This window comes from Larus michahellis, chromosome 4 (genome assembly GCF_964199755.1).
Source record: "Larus michahellis chromosome 4, bLarMic1.1, whole genome shotgun sequence".
Classification (NCBI taxonomy): Eukaryota; Metazoa; Chordata; class Aves; order Charadriiformes; family Laridae; genus Larus; species Larus michahellis.
In genome coordinates, this window is record NC_133899.1 from 1,526,069 (window position 1) to 1,543,843 (window position 17,775).

Sequence of the window (17,775 nt, forward strand, 5' to 3'; positions counted from 1 at the left end):
TGCCTTTATGTCTGCAAAGAATATATTTATTTGGCTTTCTCTGGTCTTCCCTCCTTTCATCTTTTAAGTCCATCTTGCCTCCTCTAGTTATTTGTCAGGAATGCAGACATGTAATTCCTGTTATAATCAGAATCTTGGATGTATTTCAGTATCTTGATAACCAGCACTGTTGTTATTGCATAAGTTGTGGGTTATTGCAGATGAAGCATTCCTGTTTCCTGGATGTTTGCATGCAGTTGTAATTGCTGTGTTTGACCTTATAGATAATTGGTCGTTAGCTTTTAGTTGTAAACATGTAGGTATTTTAGGTATGCAAATCTCCACATAATTTAAACCTTTAATTCCTTTGTATGAGTTGGCAAATCTAAATTCAGCCTTTGCTGATAGTGTTCAGGTTGTATCAGAAGGTAAACTAATCACGTTCTGTATAGTCCTCAGCCTGGCTTCTTTTCCTTATAATGCCCAGATAAAACTGCGTAGAAACTGTCAGATTTGTGGTTCCCTCATGAACCTCAATCCTTTGGTGCATTTTGGTGTTGCCATCTTTAACTCCTTCAAGCGTTCTCATGGTAGCAGACCAGAACAAACTTTGAGCAGCCACGGCAGGCTTTCTGGAAACTGGACAAAGAAACTCAAAAAAAACTTCCATAGAGACTTCTAAAAATTTTCTCTGGAGACCTTTCCCGATAACCATTCCCTTGACAGGAAGCAGATATCTGTAATGGATGTCTGGGATTTGTGTGCCGAGTTTAGCACGGTGCCGAGATGGGGATTTTCTCCACGCTGAAAAGCTGCGTTGTTGGTTTCCCCATTTCAGGCTTCCTTTGGGAACGCTGGTGGTCACCACGGGAGCAGTAAGAAAGCTCTCGTCTTCCTCTTTGAGTTCTTGTCAGAGCTAGTGCCCTTTGAAGCAGCGCCGTACTTGAAGGTGAGAAGATGCTAATATTGATGGTTTTCTAAAGACTGATACCGAACTGCTCCAAAGAGAACGTACTTGTGCCTTTGACTAGGTTCAGATGATTGTTGTTATTATTCTAGTGATTGCATTGTGTTTCTTTGACTAGGTTCAGCTTATTGTTAATGTTATAATAATTGCATTCCTTCTGATACCTTATTTCAGGGAGAAAAGGTTTTTGAATAAGGAGGTACAAGATTTTTTTATTTACTTTACAAGAAGGAGAATTCCTTTCATAGGGTTAAATTTAAGCACTCCAGTGATTTTGTTTGGTGTTTGTTGTCGGGAAAAATTGCATGTTGGTGCCCATGAAAACAGCTTATCTTAAAACAAGCAATAACATCCTCTTTGAGGAATATTTGAAGTAAATGACTGTAAACGTTAACCAGAATATTACACTAATTTCCTGGAAAAAATGGCAAATCTTGTTTTGAATATCACATTTCAGGTCCATATAATGTACCCGCCTTTTGTGCCTGCAAAACATCGGTCTGTTCTCTTGGAGTACATCACTCTGGCTAAAACCAGACTGGCCGACCTCAAGGTTAGTAAAAATCATCTGTTTGAAAAGAGTTCTTTCTGGATCTGTTAAAATAGTAGCTGTGTTGTGACCGTGTGCATCTCTCGGTAACCTCACACAGGTTGCTATAGAAGATATGGGGCTCTATGAAGACTTGTCTTCCACCGATGAATCTGTGCAGGTACTGCTGGTCTGTCTAACAGCTTTCTCATCACTCATGCCCCTTTTCCTCTGGAGAAGAGCTTAGGTTATCCACCTATTCCTACCAAGTTTGAGCATGCTGCCAAATCTTCTCCAGCCCTAAGACAGAGGGATTAGTGGCTGTAAATATGCAGACTCTCCCCAGATTTCATGAACACTAGAGTTACGCAGGGGACAAATAGACTGTGATTAATATTCTATGATGAGGCTGAAGAGGAACTCGGTAATTAGCCAGCCAGCTACTGGCCAAGCAGCACCTACATTAGCCAGCCAGTCAGCACCTGCTGTTTGAAGCAGGAAAGCGCTGGCTGCCTCTTGCCCATCCTGTGCTGTGGGGGTATAGAAAATAAATGGCAAATTCTGTGGGGGAGGATTTAAGGGACAAAGGGAGATGTAATGGCGTTGTATGGTGTGGGGATGCAGAGCCCAGGTTTGCAGGAACTGGGGCTGCGTTAGCTCTGCTGGTTGGCCAGCATGTTACAGTGGTGACACTTCCCTCGATGGATTTGCTCCCTGTGATTTGATCACATAGGAAAGCATTTTATATATAGCTTGATTCTTTTCAGTATAGCATGTCGTCTATTTGGTATCGTATCCCAAGTGTTCACATTTAAAGGAGGTTTGGGGAGGGCATCTACAGTCTGCACTTTCACACTGTAGTTCATGATAAGTTTTTGGGTAACAACAGTAATCGATAAGGCAGCATCGGGCTCTATTGCTCCTTCCTATATATTGATCACGAGTATGGCAGTCGAGGGGGCCTCATCTGTAGAGTCAGTCACCTGGAGTACAGGAAGCACGCCTGGTGACAGGGTAGTTGAATGTACGGCAATGAAATCTAGTCCTGTGATGAGCTGAAAGTCAAAAGTGAAGATTTTAACTTCTTCCAAGTTTAATCTGTTTGTCCATTGAGAAACTGGCCCGGGTTGTTGCAGTCTTAATGTCTTACGGCTCGAACAAGAGAAAGCTGGGGTGGCAGTCCCTCTGCCTGGGGTGTAGTAGTATGGGCTGGAAGCAAAGATTATGAGTGTTAATTCCAGGTGTACAAACTAAAATAGAATAATAATAAACCAAATTCAGAACAGAAAAGATACTATCCCCATGAGGGACAATTGAATAAACAATGTGATGTTAAGCAGGAGTATCTGCTGCAGTTGCTGTAGGAGGTGTGCGCAGAACTACTGGGACCTTTGGACTGTCCCAGAAGAGCTGTTATAAATAACTGCCTTATCGAGGCAGGCCGATGGTTCAGGCCCTGTTTCTCCCTCCTGCAGTTTTAGTCTGCGTATCAGGTACTTCTTGTTATTCAGTTGTGTTCCTTCAGTCACTTCCCGTCACAGCAGAAACAGCTGTTACTAACCCTGAAAGAACAAGCAGGGAAGATTATTGTTATCCTTGATTTCTCACAACATCTTTATCTCATTGTTACTTGTGTGAGCCAGCCCCAGGGCCAGGCACTTCGTGACGTTGAAAAGGCCCTTCAGATATTTGAAAACACGAGGAAGATCCCAACATCTGTGATAGAAGCCAGGTACCGTGTGCTTCTCAAGTCATCTTGTTTTTAGCTATAATAATAATATAAGCGAAATCCAAATTACAAAACAAGGAAAACTGAGGATGTGAGCAAAGGAGATTTTGGGATGTTCTTCCCGTATTAGCCACTTCCTCCGTACTCATCTAAATAGAGGCTATTTGTGCAGAGTGAAAAGGCATATGCACACCTGCAAGAGAAGTCCACAATTGTTATAATAAATAAGAAGCAAAATTAAAGAAATGAATAACTATTGGCTAATGTGAGCTTGATTTGTCTGTGGTTATTCATGTTTCCATGAATATTTCTTACTTGCAGGAGCCAAACTAATTCTTGAGGTAATGAAATGGCACTTTGCATCTTTGCCATGCTTAATATTTTACTGTATTTCTTTTCCATCTCAGTATTTTCAGGCGACCATATTATACTTCCTGGTTTCTTCCTGCTTTGCTCAGACCACGTGTGGTTAGTATTTGCTTTCTTTTTCTTTTTTTTTGATCCTCCCATTGAGATGTGTGTTTGTAGACAGGTAATTTGCACCTAACCTGTCTGTTTTTCGTTTGCAGCTCCCTAAAACCCCAGATGTGCGCATGACTTTTATAGATTCTTTAAAGAGGTATTAAGATTCCCCAGCATTATTTTCTGTGCTTCTGGACTTTCTCTTCAGAACACTTCATTTTACATCAGATTATCGGAGGCTTTGATACCTTGTTTACAAAACACCGAGTGCTGGCTAACCCTTGGCAGGGCTTCCTGGCCGGGCTTCCTGGCCAGGCTTCTGGCTTGCAGGTTGTGGATGGGTTATCTGTGTAGCTTACCTCTATAGATAGCTTATCTGTATAGGCGAATGTCTTCAGTTCTGTAATTAGTCCTCTAACCACTCTGAACCCATTATCTAGAAGTTGTCCAATGCAGCCCTTTGACTGCAGGCCAGGTATATTTTTATGCAAACTTTGGACAATGCTCCCGAATATAAAATTTCACCCCACCCTGTGAAAAGCCTCCCTCTTTTTGGAAGAGGGTATGGGAGAAGGGGAAGATGAAACTTAAATGTGTGTTAATGCTTTATGAGCAGTTCTTAAGGGACGCCAGGATAATGTCCCAGGAGAACGCAGCCCCTCTTGGAACTCCAGCTTGTCCTGTATACACGTTTAAAAGTGCTTTTCTGCATTGCAGAAACAGCTTTGTTTTAAATCCAGTAATTCCTCTGTAACCTTTCATGAAGAAAAAATGTTTGCAACGCTGCCTGCAAATGAGGCATTCGGTCCTGCCTCGTCATTCCAGTCAGACTGTAAAAAAAAAGACTGGATCATTTTTTAAAATTAAAGTTGTAAGAGAAGCGGCCGAGTCCTAGGGAGCCTCATGTAATGTGTTCTCGGTATTGAGTGCCGGCCCAGCAAGTGTTGGAGGTCAAACTTTGATCTCCGTCACATTAGTGTTTCAGGGGTGCGAATACTGCATGTCACATAACTTAAACTCTTATGTGATCTTAGACACGTCCTACGTATGAAATAGGTATTAATGCATGCGTTAATAATATATATAGTATTGTTTTTGTGTAGTGTGTTACACATGTATAATACCTGCCATGAAAGCCCTGGATATAAATTTCTGGCCTTCATGTCAGATGATGATTAAAAAAATGCTTCAGATGTTCTGTATGCTTTGGAGCTTCTGTAATTACATTTCATAGCGTAGCTGTTGTTTATGCTTATATTTAATAAAGCTGAAGTTTGAATGTGGTTATGTGGTATAATAAATCTCTTTTTTTTTTTATTTTTAATTATAGAGCTGATAAAATACCCCCAAACTTGTACTCCACGTATATACAAGCCTGTTGTGCTATGAAAGAGAAAATGCTACAAGGTAAAAAATACATTTACTTATGGATCAGTTTGAAGAAAAGTTAGTATTTCCATTGATGCCCTCCTGAATTTAAAATTTTCAAAAGTGACAGCTGATCATGTCTGTAATCTGTCTGTAAATATGTGTATGTTCCTTATGTCTTACTGAGGTATTAAGTCGTTAACTCTCATAATGACTTTCTCTGCCTATCCTGCTCGGGTGGGATTTTTGCAGTCCGCGCGGAGCTCTGTGCTGTGCTGAGGCTGCAAATGATGCCTGAGCAAGCTGATTTAAATCTGGCTCAAATACATCTCCATGAATCAGCGTTTGCAGCTACAACGCTTCTCGGCTCCCGCGAGCCCGGGGTGTGAACCTGCTGTGTCGATCCCTTGCGTAATAGCACTTGTGCTGTCTGAAGTCACCATCGTCCCCTTTTAAGAATGGATTACTCTGTGTGACTGAGATCTGGGGAAACAGGAGGGGCCGGGAGCGGAGCCAGCCGTGAAGGGATGGCAGTCGCTTAGTTTACACGCGCCTGGGTGGGAGGGCCCCACCACTAATTTTGGGTCCCCTCACTGTAGCCACGTTGCTGGCGCAGTGCGTGTCAGCGTAATAGATATTTAATGAGCTCTCCTATCTCTTTCAGCAAGTGGGCATTTCAAACGCATCTTAAAAGGGGCAGCGGCCTCACCACAGGTTTATACGAAATGAAAAGGTCGGGCTGGTGAGCAGACATAGTTCCCAGAGTGTGGTGGAGATAAGCGTACTCCGTGTATGGAGACAAAATCTATCATTGACTCCCACTCGGGGCACTTTGAAGCTTTCTGGAGATGCTGTATGTGGAGAGGCGTGACAAAGCGGTCCCGGGGAACCGCAGATGTGCAGCAGTCTGGCTGTGGAGGTTGTCCTGGCAACCGGCAGGGATGAAGGATCCCTTCCTGCCGGGGTCGGCGGGATCCCAACGGGCAGCCAGAGCTCTGCAGGAGTCCTTGAATTGCCAGTGACCTCTAGTGGCACAGCCTGAGCCCTGTCCCCTGCGTCCTAATCTTGTCCACTGCATCCTAATCCATCCCTGGGGCTCTTGCGGAGGGACTGGATTTAGGGCAGGATTGAGTATTGGCCAGCTCTAAGCCTGCCCTGTTTGTTAGTGCTCACTCTTGCGCATAAAGGTGACCCAGCAGTCTCCTAAAACCTTGTTGCTTTACAGCGTGTTTATAATGACTATTAATTTTAACCTTTTGTTATTTACTTCTCTTGTTCATGGTTGAGTTATTTCTGGCCCGTGTACAAGATGCTGTTCCTGTCGAACAAACTCTATGGGTGGTTTTTGAGGCTGTGCTGTGGCAGCTTGTTGCTGGTGGCTAGTGGTAAAAGGCATTTCCTTTTATTCTTCTTCTAACCAGAAACCAGAATAGACTAACATGTAACATCTGGAGATGTTGCATGGTGTTGGGCTAGAGGAGAAGCCGATGATGTAGTATTCACGCTGTAATGCATGTATTTTGAGACTGGTTCCAGTCTTTTGGGGACAGCAAATGTTTCTGTGAGGGGCAGAGAGCTAAAGCAAGTAGGACGAAAACTCTGGGAGAACTCTTTTGCCTCTTGTCTTTAAAAACTGAATTCCTTTCTGCAGCTAGACATAAACTCATAAATGATTTAACAAATAGTAACTTTTGAATGTAAAACCAAAGCTGTATATGTGGTAGATTGACACTTTGGGGGTCTGTTATAGAAAAGTAAATGCTGCTTTTCCAGAAAATGCATGCTGAGTTTGCTGAATGTGTTTTAGGAATTGATATAATGCACAAAGGAGAGGATAGTGTGTTGCATTTCTCTCTTACTTGTCTAGATGAATCAAAAGTAGAGACCTGCCATTCCAAAGAGCCTGTTGAGCAGCTGGAGGCTGACCTGGCTGCGCTAAGGATGCTGATTGTGGACCAGGCTAAACATGAAGGTATGCAGGAAGGCAAGTTATAACTACCCATAATTGTCTGTTATAAAAGCTGCGTTAATACACAGTGGCTAATGCTAGCCAAAGCAACTGCAGTAGTTACTTGCCACTGGTACCTGAAAATGGTAATCTTTCAGACCTCTGTAATCCTTCCAGCTACGAATGTATATATTTTAATGTCTGACGTATTTCCCATGCTTGAACTTCAGGTCTGTGCCTTTGTGACACTTGCTTGGTACCACACTGACCTTTGCGAGATGGGCAGCCCCATTCGTGGGGCTCGCCTGGTGACTTGGGCCCCCTTGTGAAGGCTGTTTCCCTTCTGGTGTGAGAATCTGCTCTTGATGTGTGTTGGTAGTAGTACTGGGGAAAAAAATGCTTCTTCTAAAATGAAGATGATGATCACTGTGTTCCAGATAATTTTTTTTTTTTTTTTTTCTCATTAAAGCTTTCCATAACGTACTTTGGGCTCTGATCAATTAAAGTGTATATTTCACTTGTTCTTCTTGTTGTGTGGAGTTGGAAATCCTTTATGCCTTCTGTCCTGGTTCTCCTCCTGTTACTTTCCTGCAGATGTGCCAGCACAGATTGCAGTGATTTCTGACAGACTCAAAAGCGTCTTGGGTCACAGCAGTGATGAGAATGAAGCTGCTACTTTGAATTCTCCAATCCAAGTCGACACTTCTGCCCCCAGGCTGGAACCGTGCCATCAGAGAGTGAGTACCATCTGGCTTGGGGTGAGAAACGAGGGGGTTGAGTAGGTAAAAGTGCATCTGGACAGTATGTGTGAAAGGTTGCTTTGTCTGTGGAGAACAAGAAATACATTCTCCTTTTGTCTGCCTTGTGCACAGACTGTTCATGTGCTTTAACCTCCTGGAAGTTGTTGGATGTCTGGTGGCGAGATCTAGAGATATGTTCTCTATGTTCTATCAGAGCAATCCTGTGATGAGCTAGGCTTTCTTCACCAGACTTGTCTAGATATTTGTCGTGTGCTGGGATCATTCCTGGGCTGTTACGGGCCTAACTTTCCACCTCCTTTTAGTGCCAGTGGGTCTGTAGGAGTTGTGAAAGTCACTAACCAATCTGTCTCCTTTTTTTAATGTTGGGAAACATAATATATATGCAGCATAAAACTACATCCAGATATCCAACCCAACAAGTAGGAATTAGCAGCGTGTCTCTTATTCCAGGTTGTTGATCTTCTGCTGACATCATTCTGCCAAAACCTAATAGCCGCTTCCTATTTTAACCCTCCTGACAGGTAAGATGCAAGTAAAAGAGTAGGGAAATCAAAACTGATTAATATGCTAGAATTCCAACGCTTGTGCAGGCGTGAGGAGGGACTTCTGATTGTTCATACTGTGCCAGGCTGGCAATTGCAGGCTGCTTTATTCTGAATTTCTGTAATCTAAGAACTAATGGGCTTTGATGTATACGTGTAAATAGAACACGTCTCTCCTCTGTTGTTACTGATCTCTTCAAAAAAAGGTGGCGTTTGTCTCTGCTTTGTGCTCTGTGACAACTTGTTAAAACTTTCCACAAATACTACGTGCTCAGGTTGGCATTTTCGGCTCAGTGGTGGGGGATGGGGAACGAAGCAAATTCTTTTTCTCCAGGAACTAGTTGCTGGCTGGCGCTAGAGATCAGGAGGGGACAATGCTTGTCTCTTGACAGCGAGCACTGATGTGTCTTCGGGGTGTCTTTTGGCACGTTCAGCATTCATCTCTAATGCCATTTCTAATATAAAATGAGTGAGGCATGAAGACTGATGCTGCAGGCACAGGAAGAGCAGCATGATACACCTTCTCTCTGCCTCCTGTCCCCTCTTCCCCCTGGAAGTGGCTCTGTTTGATTCAGGCCTGTGTGAGGAGGGAGAGGTAGCACTCCTCCACCACTGGAAGGACTCTAACGCCATCTCCTTCGTGATGTAATACAATTCTGTAAACATTATGGTTAACGCTTCAGTGGAAAATGGCTTTCTTGGAAGAAACCAGTGTCCTGACAAGTGCCTGTGATCCCGGTGGCTGATGGTACTGAGCTGGGTGGCTGCCTCTCTGGAGTGCAGCACGCTTTGGCAACCAGTGCATCTTTCCCTCGCTTTTACGCTGTTTTGCCCTGGAGCAGATGAGCCTGTATTGAAAAACCATACAGAAAAGCAGCTGGGATAAACAAGAGTGTCCCGGGAAACTGTTTCTAAACCCAGCTCACCATCCGATCTCTTCTGAGGCTCTTTTTCTCTCAGATGGGTGGGAAAGTCCCTCCCTCCCTTCCTGTTTTCCAACAGGACCATGTCATAGTAATTCCTTTTTGCTTTTGCTCTTGCTTTGTTTTTTGATCCCGTTTATTGCTCTGCCTCTGTTTGCCTTGTCCTCTCTGTCTGAAAAAAGCTGTCTGTGCCCCAGGCAGCTTCCTCCTCTCCTTGCCAGGTCAGAGCACCTCTGACTAGATCTTACCCAGTATTTGAGGCAGGGCGCCGGTGGAGTTCGTGTCTTTGTAGGGGTCCTCTGTTCAGGTACTCCAAAAATTACGCTTCCTTTGAGCCTGTAAATGGAATGATAATTGTCCTGTATTTACAGACAAGCGTGGCTCAGGTTCATAGTGTTTAAGCATTTTTAAATACCTTTTCCTGTATTGGGGATAAAAAGCCACGTAAGATGAGCATGTGGTTTTTACCTTCTGCAGGCAGGGCCCATGTCTTTCCTTGTTTGTGAAGATGATGTGCGGACACAAGAATCTCTTACCTGCCCTTCTGGGCAGGCTCTGCCAGCTTATTTATCATCAGGTTAGTTTTCCAACCGCAGATCCTATGGTTATAGTGTGCTAAAGGCTATCCTGGCTCCATTTCCTGAGCTGTGGGGCATGTACCTGTCTGGATTGCACTGTGGGGGACTTTGCTAGCTCTCAGGCTTCCAAAAAAACCCCACTTAATTTCAGAGTAGTAGTGTGGGCTTGCTCTCAGGAATGCGAGACGAATGTTTTTCTACAGACTTGCTACTGTAGTAGGTTAATGCATGCTGAGGTATATTTTTAACAGAAGCTAAAATAAGCAAGTTTATGAACAGAGGTGAAAGAAAATAGTAGAACGCCTAATTCCTAAGCTTCCATGTTGAATATTTCAGTTGTACGCACTTTTTAAAAATAAAAGACCCCCAAATCTGGGATGCAGCAGTGCATGGTTTTCTTTTAAAGAAATGTTGGTTTTATTTCCTTTACCCTGTGATACTGCAAGGATGAAATTAAAAGGCTGATAGACTAGATCAGCTGTCATAGAAGCTAAAAAGTCTTGGAAGTCTCAAATTCTGGGGTGAATTTACAGCTAGTTGCTTCAAGTTACTCTGTCACAGAAACACAAATTTTGCTGCAGGTTGACCAAAGATAGCTGTACAATTTCAAGGAAGGAAGAACATGTTTGATGTAACTGATGTCTCTAATCTGCTAAATTGATATCACAGCACTAATTAGTCAATGGGCAGAAGCAATGTTCTGCTACTTGATTAATTCCGAGTTTTTTCTGAGAAAGGTTGTTTTATTACAAATTAAACGTCTCCATCTTTTCGGTTACTTATGTTTGCCTTGCAGGGTCCTTCCCTAAATGATGCTCACATTTTAGGACTAGCAGCTTTTGTGATCCACTTAAATGAATCTAGAGCTTTAATTCCCGAGGTGGAAGCCAATTTTGGGATTTCCCAGCCTGTTCCTGAAAAGGTCCTTTCCATTTCTGAGTACTGCAACTCCTTGCTAGTGTGCAGGACGGAGGAGTCGTTTGCCTTCTGCATGAGGTGAGATTGTGCATGTACCACATCCTTGCTTCCCCAGGTGATGGGTTTAGGTTTGCCACAGGAGTGGTGCTGGTAAAGCTCTTGAGGAGCTTTTTTTCCTTGCGGAGAATTTCCAGAGCATCTGTAGGTGTTTGTGCTGCACAGAGGTGGTACGCAGAGAAACAGGGTGATGGTGGTCCCATGTGAAACAGCATCTTGATGATTGTACTGCCTGCTGGAGAAAGGACTGACTGGATGCTGTCAAGGGTTTTAGTGTAGCCTCTGATTCTGAAATTTGTGCCGTTAACGTACTTGGGGTTGGGAGCACATAAATAGAAGTGGTCCCAAAAGCAAATAGGTTTGGGACATATTGGTGAAAAGCATTTTTAACACTCAGTCTTTGTTTTGACTTTGGACTTTCATGAGTGGGAAAAGATATGATTGAACCAACCAGATAACAGAGTTCTTTCTTTTTGTCTATCAGGTTTTGCACTGCAGCAGCATCTTACCTTATGTGCAAGTTTCCAGCCTGTTCTCATGAAGATTTCTGTGCCTTGCTTCCTCCTAGTCTTGTTAAAAAGGTAAAAGGAAAAAAGTTTTGCTATTACTTATGAGACAGATCAGTCTCAGTTCAATTTCCTGCTGCCAGACTCCTTGTGCAACTCTAACTTGTACAAAGAAAACTATATAAAAATGTGTCTTTGTGTATCCTCCCATCTTACCATCTTTTGTATTTGCTTGTTTGGGAGCTTCACACAACCAGAGGTTGCACTGAGCCTTTTTTGTGGTGAAAATGTTGCAGGGGTTTTATGCCTTTGTTTTAGCTGCAGTACATTGTGCCACGGCTGTGCTTGGAAGCTCGGGGAATCCTGTGCGAGGAGGGCAATACTGACCTAATCTGGAGTTCCCTGTCATGCCCCTCTCTAAACTACAAAAGAGCCAGTCTCTGTTTATGGAAGCAAGCACGCTTTCAAGAGCTCTTGAAAGAAAAAGCGTTTCAGGTATAAATCTTTTCCATGACTTAAGTTCACACTGTAATCCTCATTTTTCAGATCTGCCCTTTACAGTTTCCTTATTGGTGATAAAAAGTCTCTTGTAAAAAACTTAATGCCTGGAAAGTTGGTCTGACAGTTGGAAGATGTCATGTGTGCTAGGTTACATGCTCAGTGTTATTTCTAGATTTTGGTGGTGGTGATAAGGTAGAAATAGAAAACTAGAGGTAAAGCTCTTGTGTCCTATTTATTGCAAAAGCAGAAAGCAAGATATACCGTATCAGTAAGAAAATGATCAGGAAGTATAGAGAAAAGACCTGTCCGCCACCTTAGCTTCGTACTGTGTACTGTCTATGAAGTGACGGTGAGTCAAATAACTGAAAATACTTGCTTTTTTTGGAGCTTTGTCTAAATGTCAATGTTCTCCTCAACCACCTGTGTAGCTTGGGTTGTTTGGCTCTGCCTCGCTATGAAGTGGGTTAACAACTCAGATATTCTCTTTATACCATCCGTGCAATGTATCTGATTTGACAGGTTTTCTTTTTTTGACCTAGTTCATATAAAACCAGTTTGTCTTTGTGCAGAGGAGTTTCTCATGTTACTAGAATGACTCCTTGTGCTTGGCTAGCTTGATGCACAGGGCTGAAATACCTTTGCGTTATAACCTTTCTTTGATGCTTATACCAGTCTGTCTGACTATGGTGCTTTGTTCACTTCAGCATTTATTTCTAATAACGTACATTCATTCTGGTATCTAGACTTTAAGAAGATGAACATGTTTGGAAATGTCAAAGGGGGGTGTGTGTGTGTGGCGGTGTGTAAGAGATGCTTTATAGGCTTGCTTTCAGTAAATTTTTGAATGCCAGTGGGGTTTTAGTTTAGATTTCTTGCAAGGGAAACAGTACAGGAACTTCCTTGGGTTGATGTCTCCTGTTTCATATCTCTTAATCTGCACGGGACTGTGTCTGGGTGTGGGTGAAGGTGGGTTTTATCTTGGGAAGAAGATGGCTGTTCTGCACAAGTCGCTTGCCTTGCTGGTCTGCCCTCTTACCTAAATCGTCGCTTTTCCCAGTTGTCTTTCAGGGAGTGGCTGCTGTTGGAGCTGGAAGTGTACCCTGAAAAGGATATTCTCTCTGCTTCAGAAAGGTAAGTGCAGAGGGGCTCTGTTGAAAAGGGAATAGTTCCAGAGTCTTTCCCACCCAGAGTAGGAAAAAGCATTGAAGATCAGGAAGTTAACAACAAAAGTAAATAAACAAGCTGCTGTGGGACACCAATGCCTGTTGACTGCTACGGTTTGTCCAGAGTTCAAGCAGCGCTAGAATGAGCCGTGTGTTTTAACTTGAGGAAGTTCACCAAGATACCCTCTGGCCTGCACGTGCAGTCCTTCCAATTAACTTTTTCACAACACCTCCCTGTTTCCGGAAGCAAGAGATGGCTGATGTCAGGACACGCGCTATCTGGTGCATGGCTCTTCTTAAATCTGCGCTTATGTGGGTGCTTTTGTCCATCACTCTGCTTCACTTGGTGTGTGAATTTCCTTTTATGTTAAGGGAAGGGAACCATTAAAATGCCATGATAGACTCCCTGTCTTCTCACTTTCAACCTTGCAGACAGGATTTCCATTATTGGGCCATCTATCAACGGTATCTTCCAGCACCTTCTGCTTCTGGTGGCTGTGACGGAGACCTGGAGAAGGCATGTGGCATTATTATCAATACCATTCTGGATTCCTCACAAAGGTATTCTGTATTGTGACTTGCATTTCTGCAGAAGCAATGGTTCTGCTAATGACCTCGCCAGCTAGGAGTTGTGAGGTTGTGCCTTGTGAGAAGCGATTCCCTTCTCGCAGGTCTGGCTGGCAGTGACAGCTGGGAGGTGGCTCTGCGTGACTCACCAGTCTTTGCATAAGAATCTTGCTTTAGGTGACAGAGGTCTGGGGTTGAAGTCACAGTCCCTAGTCTGTCTGTCTTTTTCAAGTTGAATTTGTATTCAGATTTGTTCGGCCAGACAAGCATCAGTGCCCCTAAGGGAGTGGCTGAAGCTGGAAAATAAGCAGGGAGGGTTAGAGCAGAGCTGCTGTCTCACCTACAGCTTATTTAAGGAACATTATTGTTAGAGCTTTATGTTCATCTGAAGGCATTTGACTTTATTTGAATTGCGTTACCCTCCTGGGCTAAGTGTTGGTTACCTGCTGTGTCTCTTCATTTCAGGCTGGACCTGGGTAGCCGTGGCCAGTCGAAGATGTCGGTCAATCCTGATATTCTCTGCAAGCTGCAGGTGATTTCAGATTCTGATGTGCGTCTGTATGTTCAATCCTTGAATTTGACCAGTCAAAGTATTTCCTGATGCATCGGTGTATGGAAGGCTGACATTTGGGTCTCAGGTGTGAGCAGTGGCATGGAGATTGGGAGAGATATCTTTCTTACTGATCTCTTTGTATTACTTCAGAAAAATGTAGAGGGTTTGAATGCAAACCAGTGTGTAGCCCTGACAAACACTGATTTCCCCTCCCTGGTCAGGAGATGGTACTGGAGCTGCGGTGTAGGCGAAAGCTGCTTTCTGGCTGCATGGATGCCCAGAGACATTTCCTATTTGAAATTCTCCAGGAAAGGCTGAAAGACAGAAGAGACGGCTCTGCTTTGGGTGAGCAGTTATGGAGGCAGCAGGAGCTGCTGCTGCACAGAAGGTAAATGCAGATCTGGATGGCTGGGAATAATACCTCGAACAAAACTGCCGTTCAAAGCAATTACGGTGTGTACCTGCACAGTTGGCTCCCCTCTGATTCCACAGCAAGTGAAAATGACACTGTATGTCATGGTAACAATTGTGCAAGAGAGATTTATTCCCTGGTACCCACTGACTCAGCTGCATTTCAGTGTGCCATCTTGGGCTACGAGTTGCCCCTGTCAGTAGACTGGATTTCAGAGACTACACATCTTCATGGACTCCGTTTACAGCCAGCAACACTGGCTTAATGCTTAATGCCACCACTTGTGTTAACCATTGTTAAATTACTCCATTTGCTGCTGTAAACCTAGGTGTGCATTCCATTTTTGAGCCACTGATAGCGTCTTTGAAAGTGGTGTGTGTATCTCATTGAAATGCAGGTTCTTTTCTGGGCAACTGGAAAAATTTGGTGCGGTTTCAACATGTTTGAGATCTCTTGCGTTTGACATACTCTCAAACTCTCTTGAACATTAAAGACACGTGCCCTGAGAGTGTGGAGTGTGATTCTCTTCCTGACGGTAACCTCAGTTTTGTTTTTATTCTTCCCTGCCGAAGGATTCTGGTAGGGCTCCCTGCATCCGCTCTGGTCATGACACGTCGAAAAGGAAAGAAAACAATGTTGGACTGTGAAGACTTCTTTTGTTTTGTAAACTCGGAGCTGGTATGTGTCATCAGCCAAATGACAATTTCTTGTTGGTAAATGCTCTAGTTAAAGACCTTAAACTTGGATTTAGGGCAGGAGTTAAAATGCGGCCAAACTTGAGACAAACTTAGCTTATATCAGAGCATAGGGAGGTTCAACTTATGCTTGAGACTTTCCAGTCCCTAGCTCTGCAGAGGTCCCCTCAGCACTGTCTGCTGTAGGGTGACTTTTGGGTTCATTCATTTGGAATTGTGGTGGCATTTTACGCTACTGAGACGGAATCCTTGGGAAATAGTGTAGGCAAAACTGGGGTGGAGCCGGCCAGCACGTCAGTGGCTGGAGCTGGGTGCATGCAGTCCAGGGGTAAAATCACCGTGGGGTGATCAGAGTAGCCTGGGTAGTGGCTTGGCTGGTTCTTGTGCAGTAGGAGTGTTCTTTCCAGTTGTGGTGTTGATGACGTTTATGTCTCTGGTGCACACGCATGTGCAGCAGCCTTGGGGATGTTCTCTCTAGTGTGGATACATCCTTCCGTGCCACCTTCTCTTCATTTGTTGACAGTGGGTTAGAGGAAAAACCTGCAATGTTCCTGTGGAGGCCTAGGAGTAGGGGACTGAGCGTGAGCTCTTCTCCAATTTCTCTGTCATATCAGGGTGTTAAACTGATTTGGTATGTGTGGAGTGAGATTCTGCTCATCCTCATGTGTTATGTGTGTTAGAGAAACATTCAGAAACATCCCTGCAGCTTCCTGGGGGCAGATCATTTAACTTGCAGGTCCCCCAGAGCACTGTTTTGTGCTCTGAGGATAGTTATTGTTTCTACTTATTCATCCTGACTGATGGCCTTTTCAAGCCCTTCTGCACTGTCATATTAGGCACAGCCAGAAACCTCCGTTCATTCCAGGACTGTTAATCAAACTGCCTCTGCCGTCCACAACACGTGGTACGCAGGGCTGTCTGATTTGCTTTCTAGTGCTGGGACTGTAAAGCACTACCTAGGCAGCCGTGTTGCTTTATATAAAAAATGAAGTTTCTGCATTCTGAACCAATACTCAGGATCTCGCAGGATGATTTTGTGCTGAGTCCTGTTGTGCCAGACACCTAAAATGTTCAAAGAAAATCATAACTCAAAAGGGAAGGAATGACTTTTTTTTTTCTCTCCGTGTCTTCCCATAGAAGAATGTCTGTTCCAGAGGGTACGCGCTCTCCTACGACATCACCGTGCACTTCTTCAGGGTAACTGCTGCTTTTGTCATTCTGCTCTTCTGTCCGTGCTAGCTGGAGTAGATGTTTCTTTACCAGGATACCTGACTATCTGCTGCTCTTATCAATGAGATGTGCCACTCGTACTCTTGTTTTGAGAACTGTTGGTGTAAATTCCAAAAAGAGCAGGAAAGTGAAGTACCAGGAGGAAGCAGTGGTAGAGGCTAATTTTAATACAATGCAGCAAAGCTGGTGGGGGAAGGAGAAGCTGTTGGGCACATGTTTCTTTTCCTGGGCCATGCTGACCCCTACAGTTATCTTTGATTAGTTTACACATGACTTGGTGAGGTATTTCAAAGCAGCAAAGACATATGTGTGTTGTCATCTTGTGATTTATCCTCTTCCAGGGCCTGCTTAATGCCAGCTTGGACTGTGAGGAATCAGCAGAAGGGGTCAATGGTGTTCTAACAGCATGTCAAACCAAATGTCCCATTGTGCTTTTCTCCGCAGTGGTAACTGTTCATATTTTGTCTTAAGAGTGCTAGATGAAAATTCAGTATCGGTTCAGAGCGTTTGTTTTAAACTTCATTTAATGTAAACTGTGAAGTGTGAGGGTAGTAATTCTTAATGCCTTTGGAAAATTGCAGAGTGTTTTAGTACCCTTGATATTGCTGCGTGCCCAGAGCTGGGCATGCTGCCTTCTTTTTGGAGTGTCACTATAGAAGCAGAACAAAGACTGTTTGAGAGCGAGAAGCTGGGAGGCCGGTCTTGGTTTCAGATGCATTGGGGGCGGGACGGGGACACTGGGTGTTACATGCCAAGCAACAAAAAGTCCATAAAGCACACAGGTTTTTCTCTTGTGCGTAACTCTTCATGCACTGTTTTACATGGGGATGCATGTATTCGTTGTGTGTGATAAGCATGTGCATCACCTTTGAGTTTTGAGCTCCTTTGTAGAGCGCGCAGAGCGGAGGTCCTGCTAGAGAGGTTTCAGGGCACTGTGGTGTATGAACACGGTCACAAATGACCCTCTTTGCATTTCCAGGATGTGGAAATTCTTGTGTTTATTATGTGTGTATGTACAGCTTGGACTTTTTCATTAAGGGGGCGTGGGGGGGAACCCTTTCTCTGAGTACCTGGCTGAGACAGCATGCATACCTGCCTGCAGACAACTACTGAGTACGCCACCACTAACGCTGCTGATTTCCGTCTGTCTTCCCAGCTTTGGTGGCCGAGGCTGGAGCCGGTAGTTTGTTCTCAGTGGAAGAGACTCTTTGGGTCTCCACTTGCAGAAGAACTGGAAAGACTGAGGGAATGGCAGTCCTCAGCTACCAGGTGTGTGTGAGGAACCCAGCGTGGATCTGCAGGCAGGATAACCTGCTCTTTGAGGGATCAGCGCCCAGGAGGCCTCTTCCGTGAGGCAGGCTGGGTTTCAGCAGGCAGTATGAAATGC

The 17,775-nt window shown here is 44.0% G+C and overlaps 1 protein-coding gene across 3 annotated transcripts in view; it reads left to right on the forward strand.

The window, feature by feature from the left end:
- The window catches only part of FANCA (FA complementation group A), a 37,181-nt gene that overhangs the window by 13,581 nt on the left and 5,825 nt on the right, over positions 1-17,775 (forward strand). For 2 of the 3 annotated variants that reach the window (XM_074582650.1, XM_074582652.1), the window contains 22 exons: positions 818-928; positions 1,404-1,499; positions 1,597-1,656; positions 3,119-3,207; positions 3,612-3,672; positions 3,774-3,823; positions 4,997-5,073; positions 6,902-7,006; positions 7,577-7,719; positions 8,194-8,264; positions 9,686-9,785; positions 10,583-10,782; positions 11,246-11,342; positions 11,586-11,762; positions 12,826-12,899; positions 13,364-13,492; positions 13,964-14,030; positions 14,273-14,439; positions 15,036-15,141; positions 16,296-16,355; positions 16,730-16,834; positions 17,545-17,657. In XM_074582650.1, the coding sequence (XP_074438751.1) occupies positions 818-928; positions 1,404-1,499; positions 1,597-1,656; positions 3,119-3,207; positions 3,612-3,672; positions 3,774-3,823; positions 4,997-5,073; positions 6,902-7,006; positions 7,577-7,719; positions 8,194-8,264; positions 9,686-9,785; positions 10,583-10,782; positions 11,246-11,342; positions 11,586-11,762; positions 12,826-12,899; positions 13,364-13,492; positions 13,964-14,030; positions 14,273-14,439; positions 15,036-15,141; positions 16,296-16,355; positions 16,730-16,834; positions 17,545-17,657 (2,258 nt within the window). The remainder of the gene's footprint in view (positions 1-817; positions 929-1,403; positions 1,500-1,596; positions 1,657-3,118; positions 3,208-3,611; positions 3,673-3,773; positions 3,824-4,996; positions 5,074-6,901; positions 7,007-7,576; positions 7,720-8,193; positions 8,265-9,685; positions 9,786-10,582; positions 10,783-11,245; positions 11,343-11,585; positions 11,763-12,825; positions 12,900-13,363; positions 13,493-13,963; positions 14,031-14,272; positions 14,440-15,035; positions 15,142-16,295; positions 16,356-16,729; positions 16,835-17,544; positions 17,658-17,775) is intronic. The other variant, XM_074582651.1, reaches the window with a different exon arrangement.